Source organism: Periophthalmus magnuspinnatus, chromosome 20 (assembly GCF_009829125.3).
Source record: "Periophthalmus magnuspinnatus isolate fPerMag1 chromosome 20, fPerMag1.2.pri, whole genome shotgun sequence".
Taxonomy (NCBI): domain Eukaryota; kingdom Metazoa; phylum Chordata; class Actinopteri; order Gobiiformes; family Gobiidae; genus Periophthalmus; species Periophthalmus magnuspinnatus.
In genome coordinates this window covers 24,883,731-24,908,316 of record NC_047145.1, presented here as the reverse complement: position 1 = coordinate 24,908,316, position 24,586 = coordinate 24,883,731, and the positions used below count along the sequence as shown (strand labels likewise).

Genomic DNA, 24,586 nt, shown 5'->3' with positions numbered 1-24,586 from the left:
GGTTTGATTAATCTAGCCCTAGTAAGTATCCTGTTTCTACCATCCTGTTTTGTGTTTGCAGGATAGCGGTGTTCTCAGTGACTGTTCTGAGAGATGAGAGGATCGTGGTTGTGGCAGAGCAGAGACCCGACTCCACAGAAGAAGACAGCTTCCAGTGGATGAGCCGGGTACTGCAGGTGAGCTATACTCTCTCTCTTTCTCTAATTTAGTTCAAAAATTACTCAAGAGATGTGTGATCACAACAAGAGCACAGTAGAATAGTCAGCCTAATAAAACTAACAAATTTGATATTCATTTTACAAACTATAAGACTGGCGATCTAATATCTATGCTCCTATATATAGCCAACCTCACCACAAAACCTGTACATAAAAAATTCATGGGTTTCAACTTCCTGTTTATAGGAGACATTTTGAAGACTTTTTACTTTTCAAAAGATATAATACTTTGTTTTGAAGAATAGTTAATTGCTATAACAGCGATGTAAACCTTTCGTCACTCTGAAACCCATGATAATTTACCTGTCCCCATTTCAGCGAGCATAAGGCATCTGACATACAGGAATATACTAGGGTGGGAGGGCATCTGACACACAGGAATATACTAGGGTGGGAGGGCATCTGACACACAGGGATATACTAGGGTGGGAGGGCATCTGACACACAGGGATATACTAAGAAGGGAGGGCATCTGACACACAAGGATATAGTAGCATGGGATGGCATCTGGCACAGGAATACAGGAGGATGGGAGGGCATCTGACAGAGGTATATGGGTAAATGGGAGGGTATTTAATCTGACACACAGGGATACAGGACGAAGGGAGGGCACCTGACACACAGGGATACAGGAGGATGAGAGGGCGTCTGGCACACAGGGATACAGGAGCACGGGAGGGGATTTGATTTGGCACACAGGAATAGGGGAGAATGGTAGGGCAACTGATACAGGGTTATAGGAGGATGGGAGGAGGGCATCTGACACACATGTTGTACGTTTGTCTCCAGGCCATAGACAGTATTCATGGTGTTGGAGTGTTCTGTCTGGCCCTGGTTCCTGCTAACACTCTGCCGAAGACTCCTCTGGGCGGGATCCACCTGTCTGAGATCAAACAGCTGTACCTGGAAGGAGGCCTGCACCCGTGTAACGTGCTCATGTGCCCCCACACATGTGTGACCAACCTCCCCAAGCCCAGGCAGAAGCAACCAGGTACCAAATAAAGCACTGTATTATATATATGCACAACAATATGCAGCACTTTTATTTAAAATGTCTAAGCCTTTTAATATTTGTATTTTAATGAATTGTTAACCATTCCCAAGCACCGTCAGACACAACTACCACTACAACTACCACAACAACCACTCAAAGATACAATATTTAGTTTTAAATTGTCTCATCATTCTGAAACCCATGGATAAATTTAATACAGAGCTTGTAATTTTCCGTAACATGATCTCTTCTGCACATAAATCCAATCTTGTCTTCTCGTTCCAGAGATTGGTCCAGCCTCTGTGATGGTAGGAAACCTGGTGTCAGGGAAGAGGATCGCTCAGGCCAGTGGGAGAGACTTAGGCACCAGCGACGACAACGATCAGGTGACAAAAACAACATTCACTTAAAGAGAGAGGAGATTTATATAGAGCTACTGTTTAAACTGAGCTGGGAGACATGTCAGAATTCGCTCTGTGCATAACGGTAGCCGGCTAGTTCCAATCAGAGGGACAGTCAGCACGCACATTTCCATCGTAATGTAATGTCTATGAGGTTTATGCCGAGTCGTGCTAAACCCTGACAGATCAGACAGTGGACAGGCAGCTGCGGGTGGATGTCACTGACAGTGTGACTCGACTTAAGGACACTTCTGTGTTTACAAATGTACAGCTTTGTGTGTCGCATCTAATGCTAATTTTGGAGCCTAATGAATACTTAAATAATGTCACCGACTGAAATAAGCTATTCTACCGTTGTATATTTATTTAGCTAGAGATCGTTTTACAATTCAAACATCAAAGTAGTAGTACCTTTGCATTCCAAGTTTCACTGGGTAAAAGGGCTTAGCATTACAGTACTTCCACTGTTAAATTATTTGTATAAGCAAGGCTGGTTTAAGTAATGTGGCGCTGGATTAAGGCTCTACTCTCTTCATGGGTGTGTGTTTGAATCCCTCTGCTGCCAGACTATTGCTGAGAAGACTTGTCAAGGTAATGCTGATGACTAGTCTGTGTCCATATAGTTCGCTCTAAGTATGCCAGTTTATTAGAATGAAAAGAAAAATGTGTGCCCAAGTTAGTTTGACAAATGTTTTGGTTTTTGTTTTTTATTCATAATAATTGTATACAGTGGTCCCTGGTTTATCGCAGGGGTTACGTTCTAAAAATAACCTGTAATAGATGAAATCTGCAAAGTAGTCAGCTTTATTTAAATTTTTTTTACAATTATTCTATATGTTTTGCAGCTGTAAAACCCCTCACACACACTTTATACACTTTTCTCAGACAGGAATTAACATTTTCTCACGTTTCTCTCTTGTTTAAACACTCTCAAAGTTCAAACCTTCGAATATTATATCCCTCTTCCTCGATGAACATTTTAAATGTGTTGTGCCTCTGCTCCAGTGACAGAGACACCTCGCTGTGCAGAGAAACACTTAAGTCCAAAGTGTTTCTGAAATTTGTCGGTGCAGAACATTTCATCGACATTGTGGGTTTTGTCGGGGAGAAAACTTACAAACATACAGCACTTCAGAGTCACACTGTGATCCAACATTTATGTAAATTTGTCTGAACACATTCTGTACTGTACAGGAGACACGGCACGGAGGAGACTGATGGACAATGGTCTACAGTACAACAGCCAATCAGGACGCAGAACACAATGCACGATCATACACTGTAAAAAAAAAATTTTTAAAAGCATGCAAAATTGCACTTTTAAAAAAATCCATGAAACAGCGAGACCAAAAAAGGTGAACCGCGATAGGGTCAACTGTAGTACCAAAAAAATAAATAAAATAATACAAAATTTATAAATAAAAAATATGTAGATTTACTGACAGCAATATTTCATTAGCATATCTGCATCTATACTATTTAATTTTATCTATCTGTTTTTTCTTATTTTGGACTGTTGAATAAGTTACATAACTGAAAAAAATGAAATGAAAACTTGTGTGTTATACAGTTCTTGTTCCTGTCGGAGGTTCTGCAGTGGAGAGCACAGACCACTCCAGACCACGTCCTGTACACACTGCTCAGCTCCAGGGTAAAAACTTCTTACTTCTTTACTTTTATATTTTCTAATGATTCAGCACTAAAAGGCTGCTCTGGGCCTGTAGGGGGCGGTGTCAAACTCGCTGACCTGTCTGCAGCTCCATAAGCGTGCAGAGCGAGTGGCGGCGTTGCTAATGGAGAGAGGCGGGCTTCAAGAGGGCGACCACGTGGCTCTTGTTTACCCTCCAGGTGAGTTAAACGTCCCTGACCACGTGGCTCTCATACATTGTATATGGACATAGCTAGCCTGCTAGCCGCATTCCATATAGGAAGTGAGCGTGGATTCAACTCTAACTCACTTTCTATTGAAAATCCATTGCCCCTCTTTCTGTAACTAATGCTGTCAAGCTCATCATTCGGACCTATTCGTATTAACCTGCTCTATATGATCCTGCGGTTTTTATTTAGCTATTTTGTGCTAAATCAAGATATGAACATTAATAACAGACCAATCAGGTACCTTGTTTCCCTAAGGTTCCTCCCGTTATTGTTAGCTACAGGTTTGATTGACAGTGTGGCTAAACACCCACCCCCAGCCAAATCGGTGGTACCCTCGCTCCTGATTGGCTTTTTGGCTTTGCACTCAGATTTCCAAAAATGGTCCCTGGTTGCAGATTAGCCACTATAACTGCTAGCCTTGATTGGCTTCATTTGACTGGAGCCCAATGATCTGGGTGATGTCACACTCCCTTAGTCCACTTCTATTATAAAATCTGTTAGCTCTTCTTTTTCCTCCAGCTGACTTCCACATTGAGACTCAAAGACTTTACAATGGAATGTAATAATGTATGACTTATGTTTGTGATGAAGAAACCTGTAGGTAACAGAAGAATGATCCCAAACAATGCAGGCTAGCAATAGCATAGAGGTGTGTATAAATAAGAAATATGAAGTAACGTCTATGTATGTGCTCATCAAACATATTTCTGATTCTACAAAATTATTTTAGAAACTTGTTAGGTCTGCACAGTATATCACACTGGAATTGAAAAAGGTATTTGAGTTGCAATTATCAAATCCCAAAAGCTACATCTGTCCTCTGGAAAGAACCTAATATCCTGCTGTATGTGTACTTTAGACTTCTACAAACATGTCCTGAGATGCATGGGATTCATGGATTAGTTTAACAGTTCATATTTCAATCTATTTCATATATTAGTGCTCCTGGAGTTATTTACAACATGCACTTTAAACATAATCATACTTTTTAAACATTTATCGCAAGTCTAATTACCATCACAATACTTTTCACCAAATTAGATTTTTTTTCTAAAATTGTACTGCTTTAAAAATTGGTATTTTTAATTTTTGTTAAAAATATTTGCATTTAATTGGACAAAAATGTCCTCCTTTCAGTTTCATAAAAAGCTTCATTTCTTTGTCTGTTGCCCTCTGGTGGCCACAGTGAGGAATGGAGCATGTTGAAATATAGCAACTTAAAACTAAAAGAGCCTAGATATAAAACAATAATGACTACATCACTATCATGTACAAATGGGCAAAGTTGGTTAGTATATGACCTTTAAAGGACTGCAGTGAATGAACTGCTCTACTGTTTCTGTGGTAGGCATTGACCTGATCGCTGCATTCTACGGCTGCCTCTACGCTGGCTGTGTCCCCATCACAGTGAGACCTCCTCACCCCCAAAACATCTCCACCACTCTGCCCACCGTCAAGATGATCGTAGAGGTAATACACAACCAAAACTACCAACAAAACTGCCAATAATATCACTGAAAATCCACTTAAAACAAATGAAAACATATCCTGCAACATGATCATAGAAGTAATTAAAAAAAAATCTTCTTAACTACAATTTAAAGCCACAGTATGTAACCTTAGAGCCAAAAGAGATAAATAAAAGCCTGTTTTTTCATTATGGTTGTTTTTATTGCTCTGAAAAATGTAGAAAAATATGTCCTTACTGTGACCAGGCGCCACAAACCTGACTTTTATTTGGCCTAGAGGAGAGCATCCTTCAGCTCGTTTCCATGGCGATGTAGTTCCTTTGGTTATAATATCCACAATATGGCATAAAAAGTTCAGAAGTATGGTTACCTCCAGAAAGTTACATACTGTACCTTTAAGCTTGTCTCAACATTTAAATAAAGTTGTGTGACAGATAGTACAGTAGTAACTATCACTTCCACCTTATTATAATCAGACTATAACCTGAGGCGTCACGTTCCATAGCTCGAACAGAAGACTCATTACTTCTTAGGGCCTGTAGGTAGCGTGGCCGAGCGGTCTAAGGCGCTGGATTAAGGCTCCAGTCTCTTCGGGGGCGTGGGTTCGAATCCCACCGCTGCCAGACATGTTTTGATATGCAGTTTATGTTTGCTCTTTTTTAGACGAATGAGGTTGGTCTCATAGCTCTGACTGCTGTGGAAAAGGGCTGATACTGGCACAGTTTAGGGGGAAATCTGAGGACAAAACAGAAATGCAGTCATTGTAAAATGTATATTGATACTTTTAACACTTGTTTTGCTTGTGATGATATCTTTATCGAGTTATCTAGTTAGTTCTATTGAGTTTACTCTAATGTTTTTAATTGACCTGTCACAGTAACACATTTTGAAGTGCGCTATATAGCTGAAGTAAATACAGACGATAAACCATGATACTGAAACTAATTTAATAACCCACAAGTAGATTTAAACAACAAAAACTAGCTGCAATAAATAAACGGCAGAGCGAAACACAGTTAGTTAGCCAAAGAAGTTATTAATTCAACCTTTTATGGCTTAAATCTTATCATATTGCCAAAAAATAACCAAAATTTCCAAATAGTCCAAGAAAAAAGTACACACAATAAATACTGACCCCAAAAAATATCGTTCCAGCTTTCATATACTGAATGACAGTCGATATAGTCATTCTTGTGACCAGTCTGTTCTTGGATCTTATTCTTATTCAGTATTTCTTTTATTTTTATCGATCACCTTTTCATTTAAAAAGGTAAATGTAATGATTAAGTTATGCCACCTTTTCCCATTTAAATAATGTATTATAATGAGCAGGTCTATTTTAAAGAGATCACCTTAACATCAAAATGTGTTGCTTTGCATCAACATGACTAAATTAAAGGTGCACTATGTAACTTTTCAAGTGTAACTCTATACTGGAATGTTCAGGAGTTACCATGGAGACACACTGTATACATTAGCAAAAAAAAGATAGTAGATAGTCTTAAAACTCAAGAAAAAATGCAACACTTTTCAGGAGTCTGTGATCATTCCGAGCGTTCATGGTCCTTTTTAGGAGTTTGATGATCATCAAAAAGGTGAAAAAGGACTTTTTCAGTTGGCTAATGCTAGTTAGCTTTAGCCAACTGAAAAACAGTTGGCTAATGCTAGCTAGCTTGTGACTGTAATTTTATGTGTGAGAGACTTACTCAACAGCACAAATCAGATCACCTGTTGAACTAACTCAGTTCTTTGTGGTTCGATTGTGTTAAAACAAAGCTAAGAATAAAGCCAATTAGCATCACACCCCCTGTGAATGTTGATGACATCAGCTGCAAAGTATCAATAAAATGTTAAACTGATCTTTCTTGCTTTTCTTTTACATTTTTTGGAGAGACAAAAATCAAAACAATTCTTGCTGTGAGCGGGGTTGCTTCAGCTTCTTATCTCCGTGGAGTTAGAAGTTTAATGTCATACTGTATAAAATTCATGGCTAAGCAGTAACATCTCCACCAAAAAAGTTACATAGTGCACCTTTAAAGGGAAAAAGAGTGATATAATAATTTATTTAGGGTCAACATTTCATTATAATTTTTTCCTGTGTTAAAATGAGTGTGTGTTGTTTTCTTAGGTGAGCCACTCTGCGTGTGTGATGACCACCGCGGTCATCTGTAAACTGCTGCGCTCCAAAGAGGCCATGGCTACAGTGGACATTAGGAACTGGCCCCCTGTGCTTGACACCGGTCAGAAACTACACACATGATACACTACACAATTGATACTTTGCTGTGATAGCAGTTTCCATGGTGACACAGTGCACACATTAAAGTTTTTATATGGTCTGAAAAAAATACAAAATGGATTTAAAGAGCACATTTTCAGGAGCCTGTGATCAATACGATCATTTATGGTCTTGTTTAGGTGCTTGATTATCAACAAAAAGTTGAGAGTGACTAACTGAAAAACAGATGGCTAATGCTAGCTAACTTATGGTTGTAAGGTTATTTGAGAGGGACTTGTTTAACAGCACAAATCAGTTCACCTGTTGAACTAAGTCAGTTCTTTGTGGTTAGATTGTGTTAAACAAAGCTCAGATTAAAGTCTAACTTGAGTAACAGAGCTTCAGACAAGTCAGTGCCGCTAGTTAGCTTCACACCCCAAGCAATGTTGATGACATCAGCTTCAAAGTATTAGCACAGTGAAGTACTGTACTGTAATATGACTGTGTGTGTTGACCAGATGACCTCCCCAAGAAGAAGCCCCCCGCGCTCTACAAACCCACCAACCCCGATGGACTGGCCTATCTGGACTTTAGCGTGTCCACCACAGGGATGTTAGCAGGAGTCCAGGTACCTCCTCTGCATCATCTTCATCCTCTGCATCCTCTGCACCATCTGACCCTCTCCTCTGCATCCTCTGCTCCTCTGACCCTGTCCTCCTTCCCCGTCTATCTCTCAGATGTCCCACAATGCTGTGGGGGCGTTCTGTCGCTCAGTGAAGCTTCAGTGTGAGTTGTATCCGTCCAGAGAGGTGGCCATCTGCCTTGACCCCTACTGTGGCCTGGGCTTCGTGCTCTGGTGCCTCTGCAGGTAAATACTACCAATATTACTACTGTTACCATTACTGATATTACTTATGTTGATACTGTTAGTTTTACTATTACCAAAGCCCAAAAGACACATCACACACACAAGAAGAATCAGATGAGATTTTAAATCTTATGATCCCCTGAGTGCAAAGACTGCAGCAGAATGTCGCAGCAAGGAGGCCGCACAACGCAAGCTAAAAGTTGTGAGTCCACCTCGTGTAAGCTATTTCCTGTCTACAGTAAAACAACTTGCTCGGAGACTCTAAAATTTTACAAAGATCAGAGCATTGCACATTATTATTATTATTATTATTATTATTATTATTAATTGTGATGTGGTGCAGTAGTTCACATAAATGCTTTTAAAGCACAGAAGACTGGTGACAAATGAAACAGGATCATGTTTACTGTAGCAGCAGTTTCACCCTGATCCTCACTGTGTGGATGTAAACAGACACACATGAGGAACTACTGTCATCATTTTACTTTTAAAGAATACTTCAAACTGGATTCATAGCGCTGTTTTTGGGGCTGGCAGTTTAACAACTTTACAGACATGAGTTATAAAGTTGTCTTTATTATTATTTTCGCTATTTCCTGAGTTTGTATCTTGTGCCTCTGTGTTACTCCATCTGCTCCTCAGGCCCTGTTTTATTGGCTGTTGCCATGGTGATGTTTTGTGGTTACGATATGAAAGAGCAGCTCAGAGTCCCACTAACACCACACACAAGGAGTGTGGCGGATTCAAAATCACATACAAAGACACAAAGTCATGCCTCCTCAAAGTCGTGGAGAAGCAAATAAATCGGGCAAATGATCCTGTAGTGTGTGGCGGGTATGAAGAAACATTCTGCTGCTACTTCTACACAAACTGTAGAACCATCTGTGTTTAACTGTGACACCGGATTGGTGATACTCAAACTCACAGAAGCTGTTCCAAAGTTTTTATTATATTAGCTCCTTAGTTTTCCTTGAAGAAATATACAGACTTGTATATTGATACTTTGATACTTTGATGCCATTACATCATGTTGGGGGTGTTCTACATCTCTATGGTGGAATGTTCAGCAGTTACCTTGGAGGCACAGTGCATACATTAGTAAACACTGTCAAAACATTTTAAGAAGAAGAAAATACAAAAAGGATTTAAACAGCACATTTTCAGGAGCCTGTGATCAATCCGAGCGTTCATGGTCCTGTTTACGAGTTTGATTTTATACAAAATTTTAGAGTGAGTAACTGAAAATCTGTCGGTTAATACTAGCTAATTTGTGACCGTCATTTTATGTATTAGAGACTTGTTTAAGAGCACAAATCAGCTCACCTGTTGTAGTTCCAGCTAAGTCAGTTCTTTATGGTTAGATTCCATTTTAATAGAGCTTCAGACAGAGCAGTGCCTTCAGTTAGCTTCACACCCTCAGGGAGTGCTGATGACATCAGCTGCAAAGTAAAATGTAAAGTTGTATTTTCGTAAGACATGCTTATGTCTGATATACTGATAAATGTGTTCTCATATATCAGTATTCCTGTCGATTCCTGTGTATTTCAGTGTGTAATTGCAGTATTGCAGTATTGTATTTACTCATATTGTATTGTATTGTAGTGTGTACTCAGGGCACCAGTCGATCCTCATTCCCCCGGTGGAGCTGGAGTCTAACCCGGCCCTGTGGCTGCTGGCGGTCAGTCAGCTCAGGGTCAGAGACACTTTCTGCTCATACAGCGTCATGGAGCTGTGCACCAAAGGCCTGGGTCTGCAGACGGAGGCCCTTAAGGTACAAAAACACAAATATCTGCCCACATATTTACTACATACCAATACTGCACATGTCTGACCATGCACTTACACATAAATACAAGTCTGACCAGACATATAACATCAGACTTGATTTAGTGTGGTCGCCATGATTTTTTTAAATGTAACTTTTTATGATTTTTTTTTTATTTAGATTTTTTTTTCATGTTAAAATTGCTGTCATTAATGGACATTATTGCTCCTTAATGTGCTATGGATGTGCATTTTTGGCAATTATCTAATAAATACAATTATTTAAAAAAAATTTAAAAAAAGTATGATCACCAATAGCTGCAATATGAGCTAGAACTAATGAATGGTAACACGAGTATTATATTATACAGTATTTTAATATGTTTGTTTCCAGGGCAGTAATGAGGTAAGTGAACAAGTTAAGTTACATGTAATGCTACTCAACACCATAACACTCTTACAGGGGATGAACTGGTTAACATGCCACTCTCCATGTCACTCTCCACCTCCCTCTCTCTCTCCTTTCTCTCCTCTGGCTTCTCTCTTTCTCCTCCTCCCTCTCTCTCTCCTTCTCCCACTCTTTTTTCTTCACTCCTCTCCCTCTCTGCTTCTGTTCTGATCATAACAAAGTGCAGTGTCTTAAAGAGCAGTCCTAGTCTGCGCCTGGGGCCTTGTCTAACCCAGTCTAATGGAGTGTCACTAACTCACTGCAAACTCAGAGCGTTTCACTAATTACCTCTGTCTCTATGGAAACTGCACTGAGGAGAGAAGCTACATGTTCTGCTCTAAAATGAAATATATGAAAGTGAACCTTAGTAATTATAACTGTTAGTCCAGTGAGGTGTAGTCTGTCTGCAGCAGCCATGGACAGTCGGGTGGTGGGGGGAGGAGAGATGAGAGTCATGTGTAGGAGAGGGCTCTGGTGACTCTGCCCCTTAAGTCATGTTAAGTAGAGATTGACCAATATTTGCACTTTTCAGCATAACTGCCTTAAATCTAAAGCAGGCTGATATTTAGTTTGGACTGACCTGCCTTATGAATATGCATAAAACTTAAGATAACTGCACAAAACGTGCAGCTTATTGTAATTGGCACTGGCCATGGAAAAAAACAAAAAAAACATATCAACCAGTCTCTAATATCAAGTACATATTGTCTAAGTATCCAGTATATTTGGGCAGATCATCTCTAAATATTCTTAAAATGACCAACGGCTGATTTAGGAATCAGATTATAATCAACATTGTGCTGACTATAAAGCAGACATTTAACTCTTGTCAAGTGTTGGCATGGATAAATATACATATACATTTCAATATTCTCTATTTGTAGGTAATCCAGTGGCATGTTTATTACCTTAATTTGTTTATTTTAAGAAGAAATCTCAATTTACTCTGTAAAGCCACAGTATGTAACTTTCTAGAGGTGGCACATCACCTGCATGATTCCATAGTCTATGGAATAGTTAAAACCTTACTTCAGAACATCCTCCATAGAGATAGTTTAGCTTTATGTCATAGTGTGGAACATTATAGCTAAATATTTCCCCATAGAAACATGCCAGAGGTCAGGCCAAATAAGTGTCAGGTTTGTGAAGATGCAAGTCCGCTCACAGTAAACACACGTGTTTTATGCATACTATGGCTTAAGCTTGTCAACTGCACACCAACAACACATCTTTGTAGGCACCATGTTTGTTCTGGGGACCAGGACTAATCCCTGTGTGTGATTGCTCTTCTCTCTCTTTCCCTCTCTCAGGCTCGAGGTCTGGACTTGTCCCGGGTCAGAGCCTGTGTTGTGGTGGCAGAAGAGCGCCCCCGTATGGCCCTCACACATTCCTTCTCCAAACTCTTTAAAGACCTGGGACTGCACCCACGCTCCGTCAGCACCGCCTTTGGGTGTAGAGTCAACCTGGCCATTTGTTTACAGGTAAAACATGTACAAATATTACAGACGAGCAGAGGAGAGGGTCAGATGATCAGAGGAGAGGGTCAGATGGAGCAGAGGATGCAGAGAAGAGGGTCAGAAAGAGCAGAGGGTCAGATGATCAGAGGAGAGGGTCAGAGGAGCAGAGGATGCAGAGGAGAGGGTCAGATGGAGCAGAGGAGAGGGTCAGATGACCAGAGGAGAGGGTCAGATGACCAGAGGAGAGGGTCAGATGGAGCAGAGGATGCAGAGGAGTGGGGGTCACATGATGATTTTTCTGTTTTCTAATTGGCTGCAGGGCACTTCAGGACCGGACCCTACGACTGTTTATGTGGACATGAGAGCACTGCGCCATGACAGGTTCAAACCGTCTTCAAGTTTGTTATTGGATCTTATGAAAAAAGTTGTTTTTTTTGTTCTTTTCACTATGGTATTGTTTGGATATTTAACCTTTTCTTTATTAACCATCGGTTTGAAGCCGATGAAAATTTGTTGATTGTTGTTATAGTTATTAATATTTTAAAACAAAATATTTTATCAGGTGATTCAGATAGCACGCAGCCCTGCTAATACTACCTTCTGTGGTTTTACACTCTTATTATGAATGACTAAGACAGCTTACTCTGCCATAGCTGTCATGGCTTTATCTTTTATCAAAACTGTAAACTGTGTTGTGTTGTGTGTTGTGAATGCACGTGTGCTCTGAACACGGCCCAATGGCCCAGTAACAACGCTTTAACTGAGGCCCATGACCTCCTTCACCACAGTAACATTAAATTTACTTTATGTCCTGTCTGCTGTTGCCTGTTTACATTGTATTACATTTTTAAACCTTTCTTTGTGTTTTGTCCCAGAGTGCGTTTGGTGGAGAAAGGCTCTCCTCACAGTCTGCCCCTCATGGAGTCTGGGAAAGTGAGTGACAAAACACTGACATGATTCTGTAGTTTCTTATTATAGAATTGAAATATTAACATACAGAAGTTAATATTCCAGTTGTACATACATTCAAAACAACTATGTGAATATAATCTACTTCCCATCTAAACTACGTCTAAACTTTTAAATGGACCCTGGATATTACGGCCAAAATACTTGAAATGCGGTGATAATCATCCACATCCATACAAGTTTTATGAAATGAAGTGAATCTGGTCTATGTGCTGTTACTGTCCCTCCTCCCACAGAGTCTGCGTCACTCCCTCATGAGTTTAAATATAGCTCCAGATCTGTACACCTATATCTATGTAGTGTTTGTGTGGGAGAGAGGCCTGGACATTAATTCATTAAAATACACCAGAACTCACCAGGGAACATACCATCTGCAGTTTTATATTTAATCCTGTTTCTATGTGGCCACGGTCATTTGAGAGAATGCAAGTTAAAGTGCATATGACAGGTTTTCATGTATCACGTTTAGTTGTTCGGTACCTGTGGTCAATTTTATCATAGTTGTACATGAGTTAAGTGGTAGTTGAAAAAACGTGGAGAAAAAAAGTCCATCCATAGACTGTTTAAACACAAGGGCATTTTTCTGACAGTTTAAACCTTCATTTAAATAAATAAAGGTGTTGTCATTTATTTCTATTAGTCTAATCATAACTATTGGATAATTTAAACAAGTTTCGACCCTTGTTTACATTATGGTTGCTAAGTTAAAGTTATGGAGAATTACCTCTACGTATGTCTGCTGCCCGTGTCCAACCAGTAAGACAAATTATAAATTTCATCATTTGAAATAACTAGGCAAGCTTTTTGTTAAAATCTAAATCTATTGTCTTAAGTATGTTTTTGCTGCTAAATGAGCCAACATTTAAATGGAATATATAGATCGGTCCCTAAACATTGATCTCTTCTCAGATCCTTCCTGGAGTGAGGATCATCATTGCAAACCCAGAGACCAAAGGCCCTCTGGGAGACTCGCATCTGGGAGAGGTCAGAACTTTGCTCAGAATCACTCAAGTTTCATGGTTTAACCAAGAATGTATTAAAGGAGCTGTACTTGATTTTTTTCTATTAATTAAAATGTGCCTTGTGTCACTATAGATATATTGTCAATGGGGGGCAGAATAAGACCACTGTGTGCTGTTTGCCTTTGATTATAATATATCCTCCATGAACCAGGAAGTAACACTTGTGCTCCGTTAGCAGACTAGTTATTGTTCTCATTATTCACTCATTGCGGTGAATAATTAAGATGTTCAGAATAAGGTAAGTGAGAAATCACTTTGGAGCACTGCGAAACCTTTTAAAATGAACTAGTTCAGTTTTCATGTTTTTAAGACAAAAAAAAATAGCTACATCATAGAGGCATGACTTATTTTGACCTCAAGAGCTGCTCATATATTATATCTGTACTGGGGCACGATACATTTTACTTAAACACATGGAAAACGTCAGGTAGTCTTTTTACATTGATCCTTTTGATAGTCTGATATCCCCTCTCTCTCTCCCTCAGATCTGGGTGCACAGTGCTCATAACGGCTCTGGGTACTATAGCGGGTATGGGGAGGAGGTGCTTCAGTCCGATCACTTTAACTCGAGGCTGAGCTTTGGAGACACACAGACCATTTGGGCCAGAACCGGGTATCTGGGCTTTCTGAGGAGGACCGAACTCACAGACGCCAATGGAGGTACACAGCGCCGTATAGACAGATAAGGAGACGTGTTATCAGGCCTGTCACCATAATCACTACATTCAATCACTACAGCTTATCCTTCAGTATATGAAAGCTGGGACTTTGGTTTTGGGGTACAATATTTCTCGTGGAAACTTTTTCTCTGCACAAGTGAGGAGATTTTTTGTTATTTTTGTTGAAATTTGATAGGTTTTGAGCTGTTTATTCAAATCTTAATTTGTGGAATTAAGTATTTTCAACATTATCGTTTATTGCAGTATTTCTATGTAGTGATATATCGTGCTTCAAAATGTGTTATGGTGACAGGCCCACGTCTTATAAAATCATCTTATAGTTGTTTCTCTTCTCATTGACCCTCTGAAGTTTGTATTTGTAGTGATTCAAGCATGTCTGAGTAATCTTTATTCTCCTGCATTCAAGATGCCATTTCTAAATCCCTCTGTCTCTCGTGTGTTAAACAGAGCGACACGACGCCCTGTTTGTGGTGGGTGCTCTGGAGGAGGCCATGGAGCTGAGGGGGATGAGGTACCATCCCATCGACATTGAGACGTCAGTGACACGGGCGCACAAGAGCATCGTAGAGTGGTACTGGAGCTCATTCTGTATCTGTCTGTCTCTATATGTGTCTCTGTATTTCTGTATTACTGTCAGGTGTCTTTTCTCTTACCCTCTATGAGGACAAGGGGTGGCGGCTTCCTGTGGAGTTTGCATGTTCTTCCTAAGTAAACATGTAAAATAAAAGGTAAATACAATAGGTCAAATCCTCCAGCAAAGGCAGTCCTGACCAAGACTAGCTCAAGATCTGGAGATGGGTCCCCAAGCGTTGCACTGTGGTCACCAGTTTAACCTGACAGACAGAATGGGTCAAATGCAGAGGACAAATGTTTTTAAAGGTTTCTTCATCAGGATAGTATGGGGTGAAAGGGGGTGAAAGGGGGTGAAGAGTGGGAAGGACATTCACCAAACTGATCTCACATCACTAAGCACAGCTGTCTTCATAGTTTACCTTATCCTCCTCCTCCTCTCTCCTGCTGTCATATTTCTCCTGTGCACTGTTCCCGTGGACTGAGGGTTGTTGAACTCTTTCTCCTGCTCTCCTCCCCCCTTCCCTCTCTCCCCTTTTCGTTCAAACCCTCTCTTTTTTTTCTTCTCCAGTGTCATGTTCCTGTGGACTGGCAAACTCACTTCCTCTCTTCTCCTCTCCCTCTTACTCTCTTCTCCTCTCTCCTCTCCCTCTCTCTTCCTTTCTCCTCCTCTCTTCTCCTCCCTCCTCTTCTCTTCTCCTTCCCTCCAACTGCTGTGTTCCCACTACCTTTCCCTCACTCCTCCCTCTGTTTTCCTCTTCTCTCTGCTGCTCTTCTCCTCTACTCTCTCCTCTCCCCCTCTCTCCAGTTCTGTGTTACTGTTATCTCTCTTCTGCTTTTCTCTCTCCTCTCTCTCTCTCTTCCTCTCTTCTCATCCTCTCTCTTCTCCTCTTCTCTTTCCTCTCCTCTTCTTCTCTCCTCTTTTCTTTCTAACCCTCTCTCCTCTCTCCCCAGTGCCGTGTTTCCGTGGACTAACCTTCTCGTGGTGGTGGTCGAACTCGAAGGCTCGGAGCAAGAGGCGCTGGACTTGGTTCCCATGGTGACAAAGGCGGTTCTAGAGGAGCATTACCTCATTGTGGGCGTGGTCGTTGTTACGGACATCGGAGTCATCCCCATCAACTCCAGGGGCGAGAAGCAGCGCATGCACCTCCGCGACGGCTTCCTGCAAGACCAGCTCGACCCCATCTATGTGGCTTATAACATGTAGAGGGGCAGGGGCGTGCACGTGGGGTCAAGGCTGTGCACGAGACTGAGGAGCGTGCACGTAAAGAATTCAGGATCGTGCACAACATTGGGAAAGTGTGAGAAAAGACTCTGACGTGCACTGAAGACCACATGAACTCTTGAGTTTTGTCAGGAGCGTGCACGAGACTGGGGGGCGTGCACGTGGACTTTCTCTGTGTGTGTGTGTGTGAGACGGGAGGGCACGTGCTGTCGTGTTTTCATGTGAGCAGGGCGTTTGGCGTTTCTGTCCAAAGTCGTGAAGTCAGAGAATGAAATTTTAATCAATTTTTATAAGTTATGAAAAGGTCATTTTGAACAGTGACTATTAAAAAGCATAATGCTCCCAAAGTATCATAAAACTAATTATAATTCAAAAAAACCCAGAAGTTTTATCTGAAGAACTTGTGCTAAATGTTTGTGTGACAATGGCCTTATTTTTGAACGAAATGCCTTGATTAAAACCACTTAAAATGTCCCTTTTATAATCTGTTGACTGATATACAAAATATTCAAACAATTTCAACATTTAAGCTCAGATTTGTGCTGTAGTCCTGATTCAGAGTTTATATATTTGACACTAGGGATGCACTGATACCACTTTTTCCAAAAGAGTACAGGTACAAATACTTCCTTTTGAATATTTGCCGATACCGATGCCGATACCAAACATTATTTTTACAGGGGTTCTTTTACAGTGGAAAATCGAATTCATTTTTAGAATATAGCCTAGTTTTTCACTGGAATACTTCTTTGAGGAGGAGGTTTTAAATTTCTACTAAAGTCCCTGTAGGTCGGTATAAAACCATTATCATTTAGAGAAGTACCTTTAATATTTACTACTTGGTCTCTGCAGACTGTGCTCCGCACTAACAAGGAGCATTTTAGCATAACAGTGAGTGTTGTCTTCCTTTTACCACAGCCACACTTTATATGGACATGGACTTTTTTAAAAGCTCTGAACCTGCTGTATTCAGTTGCTAGATTTGTTTGTCAATAAGTCACAGTGCATAAACAAAGAAGCACCAGCACCACTGAGCCCTGTGAGCCTGCTGCTACTTAAACACAAGCACAGCACTGATATCCTCTGTGAAATATAAAGACCTCACAGAGCTCAGAGCGCACTGCTCAGCTCAGAGACGAGCTGCACAGTTACAGTGGTATCGACTCTTGGTATGGGCAGCGCATTGGCCAGTACGAGTCCAAGCACCTGGTATCGGACCGATACCTGATACTGGTATCAGTGCATCCTTAATGCCACATAGGAAGTAAAGAATTTAAACATTATACTGTCCTCATAGACTTTACTGAAGAAGGAGATCTGTGCTTTGGATGGCGTCACGCTCCCCTCGTCCAATCAGAACCCCCGATACATCTGTGTGTGTGTGTGTGTTAGTGCAGGGGCCGCAGTTGTGTGTAAAAATATAAATATTGTACATAAACATAATAATCTATATGAAGAATGAGGCGCGAGGTGAGCACATTTACCCTGAGTTTATCTGGAGAAAACAAAAACAAAACTGAAACCCATTCTGTTTCTGACTAGTTTAGTCCTGGTTGAGTTCTGGTTTAGTCCTGGTTTAATCTTGGTTTAGCCCTGGTTCAGTCCTGGTTTAGTCCCGGTTCAGTCCCGGTTAAGTCCTGGTTTAGTCCTGATTTAGCCCTGGTTTAGTTCTGGTTTAGTACTCGTTTAGCCCTGGTTTAGTATGGGTTTAGCCCTAGTTTAGTTTTGGTTCAGTCCCAGTTTAGTCTTGATTTAGTCCTGATTTAGCCCTGGTTTAGTCCTGGTTTAGTACGGGTTTAGCCCTGGTTTAGTTCTGGTTTAGTCCTGGTTTAGTCCTGGTTTAGCTTCTAGACCACAGCACAGGTGATTGATCATCTTTAACCACTCCTGCTGTTGTTGTGTCCTTGAGCAAAACCCATTTATGCCACTTCTGTCCCCATGTCATGTCACAATATTATATTGGTCTGAAATAATGTTTTAAATGTGTGAAATTATTAAAGTCAAATGCAATGACTGCAACAATAAATCATGCAAAATTTGCCAGAGGTGAGTAGAGCTCAAGTACAAAGTAGTGGTCCAAAAAAAAAAGAGTAAAAAAGCAATTGGGAAAATGAGAAAGAGTAATTGTTGGGACAGGACATCTGATTCATAATTGGAAGGTAGTGTAATTTAAGGACAAAACATGAAATAATGCACAAAATCTGGTATTTTCAAACAGACACAAAAAGTAGACAAACTAAATCATACCTGATGGAGCTGCAAGAAACACAGATGTTCAGATCATTTCATATTGTTGGCATAAAGCTCAAGTCACTTTAGACTTACTCACAGACAACTTTTACTCCAGTAAAAGTACTGTTACACTGTACATTACTCAAGATTAAAAGTATGGGGTCTGAAAACTACTCTGAGAACTACAACTTTTATTAAAAGTTACTCAAGTAAACGTAACTGAGTACTACTCACCTCTCATAATTCACATTTCCCTCCTAAAAGAACTGCTCGTGTATTTTCAAATCTAAACCATTTGAGTCAATAAAGATGTGTTGATGCTGCTATGCTAAACTAATGCATTGGCTTTAATGTTAAAGAGGGGGTATTCAGAAAAATACATTTTTTAGCTTTCTACCTTGTTATAATGTTGTTCCCTCATCAAAAACATGCCTGAAGAGGTTTTAGATGTCATCCATGCATGTTTGACTAATCTAGAGATCTGTCTCGGGCTCTATTTCAACATTCCTTAGCTGTAAGATTCTGTGCAATGCTCCGCCCACAAGCCTACATCACAGTAACGTGGCAAACCTGATGTGATGTGCAGTAGTTTTATTAGTGGGATGCACACTGATGGTGTAGTGATAACTCTCTGAATGGAAACATGGTGATCTAAATATGTTAACATCCCACAGAAGTAAAATACCCCCTCTTTAAGGACTGGTGTTATAAATGTGGACAAAAAGGGAAAAGTTATTTATTTAAAATGAAAGAATGCAATTTATCAACAATGTTTATTTATGAAAATGTTCAAATCACGTGTGGGAATGTTGAGTGACCTCATTTTCTGCTTTTAATATTTGGAATTGTTTATCGCATTTCTTGCTTTCTGATTGGCTGAGAGCGCGCTGGTGGTAGCCCTTGGCCCCTGCGCACGTGTGAATGAGTGTGCGCGTGATAGGAGCGCGCACGTGACAGGAGCGTGTGTAAAGTGTCTGTACATTGTGTATTTTTACGGTTCAGTGTGTGTGATTGTTTTGTACACATCTAAAAAGAAGAAGCCACACTTTTATAAAGAGCAAGTCACAACAGTGCAATAAAGTGCTTTCAATGGATCGAAAATAATATGTTTCTGTTTGATTTTATTCTAAAGGAAGAGCCAGAGGAATAGAGCCAGAGGAGCAGAGCCAGAGGAGCAGAGCCAGAGGAGCAGAGCCAGAGGAGCAGAGCCAGAGGAGCAGAGTCAGAGGAGCAAAGCCAGAGGAGCAGAGCCAGAGGAGCAGAGCCAGAGGAGCAGAGCCAGAGGAGCAGAGCCAGAGGAGCAGAGCCAGAGGAGCAGAGTCAGAGGAGCAAAGCCAGAGGAGCAGAGCCAGAGGAGCAGAGCCAGAGGAGCAGAGCCAGAGGAGCAGAGCCAGAGCAGAGCCAGAGGAGTAGAGCCAGAGGAGCAGAGCCAGAGGAGCAGAGCCAGAGGAGCAGAGCCAGAGGAGCAGAGCCAGAGGAGCAGAGCCAGAGGAGCAGAGCCAGAGGAGCAGAGCCAGAGGAGCAAAGCCAGAGGAGCAGAGCCAGAGGAGCAAAGCCAGAGGAGCAGAGCCAGAGCAGAGCCAGAGGAGCAGAGCCAGAGGTGCAAAGCTAGAGGGGCAGATAGGAGCAGAGCCAGAGGAACAGAGCCAGAGGAGCCAGAGGAGCCAGAGCCAGAGAAGCAGAGCCAGTGGAGCAGAGCCAAAGAAGCCAGAGCAAGAGATGAAATAGGGATAGTTGTGTCAGGAAGGGCATCTGCAGTATGTACCTAATATGTGAATATTTACATGAACCACACTTGCATCCACACATTTGTAAGATTTCTGTTTTTCCTCAAAATCTCACAAAAAATCTATGAAATTCCCATGAGAAGGTCTGTGCGGGTGTGTACTGCTCTGATTTTCCCACAGCCAGCTCATGTTTTACTCTCGTGTTGCGCTGAACCTCGTAAAATTTGACAGCGATTTGAAAAAGCTCTGAAAATCTAAACAGAACTGAAGTTTTCTCTGTGTGAATCTGGACCGGGGCTTGACACCACAGGAGACTTGTAAATGCACTTTTTTGTAGCTTTGAATTTTGGTGTAATTTATTCCTGATTGGATACAAGCAGCAATTGTGACCTAGAGGTAATGTCATAACTGTTACCTGGCAACCATAATGTAAACAAGGGCCAACACATGTCTAAATTATGCAATAGGTATCATTTGACTAATAGAAATAAAGGAGAACACCTTTATTTTGTTAAATGAATGTCAGAAGCGGTCAGAAAAATTCCTTCGTGTGCTTAAACTGTCTCTACCACTTCACTGATGTAAGTAGATAAATATTTAGCACAGGTACTATTCACCAAACCAAGTCAGAATGAGAAAAACATAAACTTTAAAGGAGAAGTGAAGTTTGCAAATATATTTAAAATAATTTGATGATAGCACTTGTAATTGTAGCACTAAATGTAGTAATAATGTGTGATGGGACTTGATTCTGCAGTGAGCACCAGTGTCCACCAGAGGGAGCATGCTTTATCCTCTCTCACTCACTCTCATTTTCTCTCTATCTCTGTCTACTCTTTACACTCTCAGTCACTTTCCCTCTCAAATCTACAGTTCTCTCTTCTGCTCTTTCTATCCCTCCTCTCTCCTCTGTCACCCCCCATCTCTCTCTCTTCCCGTCTACTTTCTCTCTCCTCTCTTTCTCTGCCTCTCACTCAATCCCCCCATCTCCCGCTCTCTCCCTCCCTCCTCTGTCTCTAGTCTCTCAGAGCAGTTCTAGTTCACTTCAGTTTCGACTTGTCTCAGTCCATGTGGAGGTCGGACTACTTTTCCCTCGTGTCTCTTCACCTGTCCCCTCTTCACCTGTCCCCTCTTCACCCGTCCCCCTGCACCTGTCTCCCGTGCGTGCGACAGGATGAGGACTCCGTTGCTGCTCGCTCTCTTCCTCGGATTCACGCACATGGTCAGTTATTTATAAATCTGATATTTTGTTAAAGAAGCATGAAATAAACATGTGATCTTGTCCACAGTGACATACACTGAGCTTCTAAAGGGGTTGTCAAAAGTAGCAAAAGTTAAGACACCAATTGATACTAAAACTAATATTGAAAATCAGATATGTTTAAAATGATGTCTGTGTATGTTTCACAAGTATAAGACACATAGACTAGTGTACACACATGGACCACTATGAACCTACTGCACACTGAGGATTACACACATATAACACACATGGAATAGAACACAAAGTACATTTAATATGGAAAATCACAGCATATTGTGACTTAAGAGTGTTTTTATTATCATCGTGGTCTCAGGATCAGTATTGAATATCAAGTCTGTTCCTTAGTATCAAATGGAGTGTTTTTGAAATGTTGGCATCATTACAGCATTACCTTAATCCAGTGCAAACGTTATGTTCCCATGTGGCTATAAAGATAGTTATCATTTGGCTTGAGCTGCAGGGATGTACTACAGAGAAATACTTTATCACAGAAAAATACTATGATAAAGCATAAAAATCCCAGTGCAAACATAACGTTTGCACTGGATTAAGCTAATGCTGTAATGATGAGACTGTAGTCCCCGGACAATGTGTACAATGCAATGTACAGAAGACTAGATCAGTGTCTCTGAAAGTGTTTCTCTGGTGGTACACGAGTACCACCAGATCTGAACCAGGTCTATAACAGGACTATTCCAGGCCTAATCTAGGACTAATACAGAACTAAACCAGCACTAAACCAGGACTAAACCAGGACTAAACCAGGATTAATACAAGAGTAAAGCAGGACTAAACCAGAACGTAACCTGAAATAATCCAGGACTAAACCAGAATTTAACCTAAACTAATCCAGGACTAAACCAGAACTTAACCTGAACTAATCCAGGACTAAACCAGAATTTAACCTGAACTAATCCAGGACTAAACCAGAATTTAACCTGAACTAATCCAGGACTAAACCAGAACTTAACCTGAACTAATCCAGCACTAAAACAGGAATGAACTAGGACTAAACCAGGACTACAGTGGAAGTAAACCAGGACTAAATCAGTGACTAAACCAGGACTAATTCAGGATTAAACCAGGACGAATCCAGGACTAAACCTGGACTAAACCAGGACTAAATCAGGACTAAATCAGGGACTGGACCAGGGACTAAACCAGGACAATTAGGACTAAATCAGGACGAAAGCAGGACTGAACCAGGACTAAACCAGGACTAGGAGCTGTTCTGTATTATTCTAGAGCCATAGAGTTCCACAGATTAGTTTTTTTTTTCTTTTTTACAGTCATATGTAGTTGTGTATAAAATAAACAGCACTGTCCTGGCTCTGTTCAAACCTCTCATTCTTTATACTCTATGTAAACCTGTTGTGTCCGTGTTATGGACGAGCTCACTGTGAAATATCATCAATGACTTTTGAATAGATACTTTAAACAGTGTTGGTGTTCTATGAGAGAGGTCTAAAGGGGAGTTCTAAAGAGAGTTCTCTCTTTCTCTCTTCCCTCTTTCCCTCCCTCTCTCTCTCTCTCCCTCCCTCTCTCTCTCTCTTTTCCCTCTCTTTCCCGCCCTCTTTCTCTCTTGTCTCATATATTATAAACTAGACGTTGAATATTTGTTGAAACATTTCTGTGTCTGAGGATTTACCAAATCAGATAAATATCTCCTGATGAAGAAGTCTGGAATGAATACTTCACTATTCTAATACAATACTGGTTTAGTCCTAGATTAGTCCTGGTGTAGGACTACTTTAGTCCTACTTTAGTCCTACTTTAGTCCTACTTTAGTCCTAGTTTAGTCCTAGTTTAGTCCTGGTTTAGTCTGGGTTTAGTCCTGGTTTAGACCTGGTTTAGTTCCTGATTTATTTCCAGTTTATTAGATGTTCTGAAATGTCTGTGTGTCAGATGCCTTCCCTGTGTGTCAGATGCCCTCCCTGTGTGTCAGATGCCCTCCCTGTGTGTCAGATGCCTTCCCTGTGTGTCAGATGCCCTCCCTGTGTGTCAGATGCCCTCCCCGTGTCTCCATGGAGATTTATTTTGTGTAAAAGCTGCTAAACCTGTAGTTTAGACCTCTATGAACATGTTCTGAAGTGCGTGGGACTGTTGGATTAGTTTAGCAGTCTGTATTCCAGTCTTGTCTCAGATTTCATCACTCCTGGACGGGTTTAAAATGAGCCTGTGAACTGTAAATACATGTTTTTATATTTGGCGTAAATAAGGTTAAAATAAAGAGGTGATTCTGTGTTAATGAGGTTTAAACTGATTTGCTCTCACAGTCGGTTTGTTGTGTGTTTGCTCCTGTGGTCATTGGCCTGTGTCTGTCTCTGCTCTAATGAACAACTTGTGACAGAATACAATGAACCAGTTTAAGACCAGAGCCAGAGGAGCAGAGGAGGCACGGTGCAGAGGAGGGACAGTGAATATATCATGCAGAGGAGGGAAAATGAGTATATGGTGCAGAGGAAGGACTGTGTTTACATGGTACAGAAGAGTGACAGTTAGTATATGTTACAGAGAAAGAGTGGTGCAGAGGAGGGACAGTGAATATATGGTGCAGAGGAGGCGCAGACAGATGGAGCAGAGGAGGTGTAGTGTATATATGGTACAGAGGAGGTGCAGACAGATGGAGCAGAGGAGGTGTAGTGTATATATGGTACAGAGGAGGTGCAGACAGATGGAGCAGAGGAGGTGTAGTGTATATATGGTACAGAGGAGGTGCAGACAGATGGAGCAGAGGAGGTGTAGTGTATATATGGTACAGAGGAGGTGCAGACAGATGGAGCAGAGGAGGTGTAGTGTATATATGGTACAGAGGAGGCGCAGACAGATGGAGCAGAGGAGGTGTAGTGTATATATGGTACAGAGGAGGCGCAGACAGATGGAGCAGAGGAGGTGTAGTGTATATATGGTACAGAGGAGGTGTAGTGTATATATGGTACAGAGGAGGTGCAGACAGATGGAGCAGAGGAGGTGTAGTGTATATATGGTACAGAGGAGGCGCAGACAGATGGAGCAGAGGAGGTGTAGTGTATATATGGTACAGAGGAGGTGTAGTGTATATATGGTACAGAGGAGGTGCAGACAGATGGAGCAGAGGAGGTGTAGTGTATATATGGTACAGAGGAGGCACAGACAGATGGAGCAGAGGATGCAGATTCACTTGAGTATGTGTGAAACATAAA

The 24,586-nt window shown here is 41.1% G+C and overlaps 2 protein-coding genes and 1 non-coding gene across 4 annotated transcripts in view; all 3 read left to right on the top strand.

Annotated features, from left to right (window-relative positions):
• dip2ca (disco-interacting protein 2 homolog Ca) overlaps nt 1-16,285 on the top strand; it is a 65,031-nt gene extending 48,746 nt beyond the window's left edge. The window contains exons 21-37 of the mRNA XM_055229907.1: nt 62-176; nt 1,008-1,209; nt 1,498-1,598; nt 3,184-3,264; nt 3,338-3,461; nt 4,840-4,961; nt 7,089-7,200; nt 7,697-7,806; nt 7,916-8,046; nt 9,649-9,817; nt 11,569-11,739; nt 12,035-12,096; nt 12,591-12,648; nt 13,594-13,668; nt 14,192-14,366; nt 14,834-14,957; nt 15,911-16,285. Coding sequence (XP_055085882.1) covers nt 62-176; nt 1,008-1,209; nt 1,498-1,598; nt 3,184-3,264; nt 3,338-3,461; nt 4,840-4,961; nt 7,089-7,200; nt 7,697-7,806; nt 7,916-8,046; nt 9,649-9,817; nt 11,569-11,739; nt 12,035-12,096; nt 12,591-12,648; nt 13,594-13,668; nt 14,192-14,366; nt 14,834-14,957; nt 15,911-16,163 — 2,185 coding nt within the window. The 3' untranslated portion in view covers nt 16,164-16,285. The remainder of the gene's footprint in view (nt 1-61; nt 177-1,007; nt 1,210-1,497; nt 1,599-3,183; nt 3,265-3,337; nt 3,462-4,839; nt 4,962-7,088; nt 7,201-7,696; nt 7,807-7,915; nt 8,047-9,648; nt 9,818-11,568; nt 11,740-12,034; nt 12,097-12,590; nt 12,649-13,593; nt 13,669-14,191; nt 14,367-14,833; nt 14,958-15,910) is intronic.
• trnal-aag (transfer RNA leucine (anticodon AAG)) lies at nt 5,502-5,583 on the top strand. The gene has a single exon. It is a non-coding gene; the product is annotated as a tRNA-Leu (tRNA).
• A 4,899-nt stretch (nt 16,286-21,184) lies between the features above and the next one.
• vipr2 (vasoactive intestinal peptide receptor 2) overlaps nt 21,185-24,586 on the top strand; it is a 41,903-nt gene continuing 38,501 nt past the window's right edge. For both annotated transcript variants that reach the window (XM_055229971.1, XM_055229972.1), the window contains exon 1: nt 21,185-21,362. In XM_055229971.1, coding sequence (XP_055085946.1) covers nt 21,315-21,362 — 48 coding nt within the window. In that variant the 5' untranslated portion in view covers nt 21,185-21,314. The remainder of the gene's footprint in view (nt 21,363-24,586) is intronic.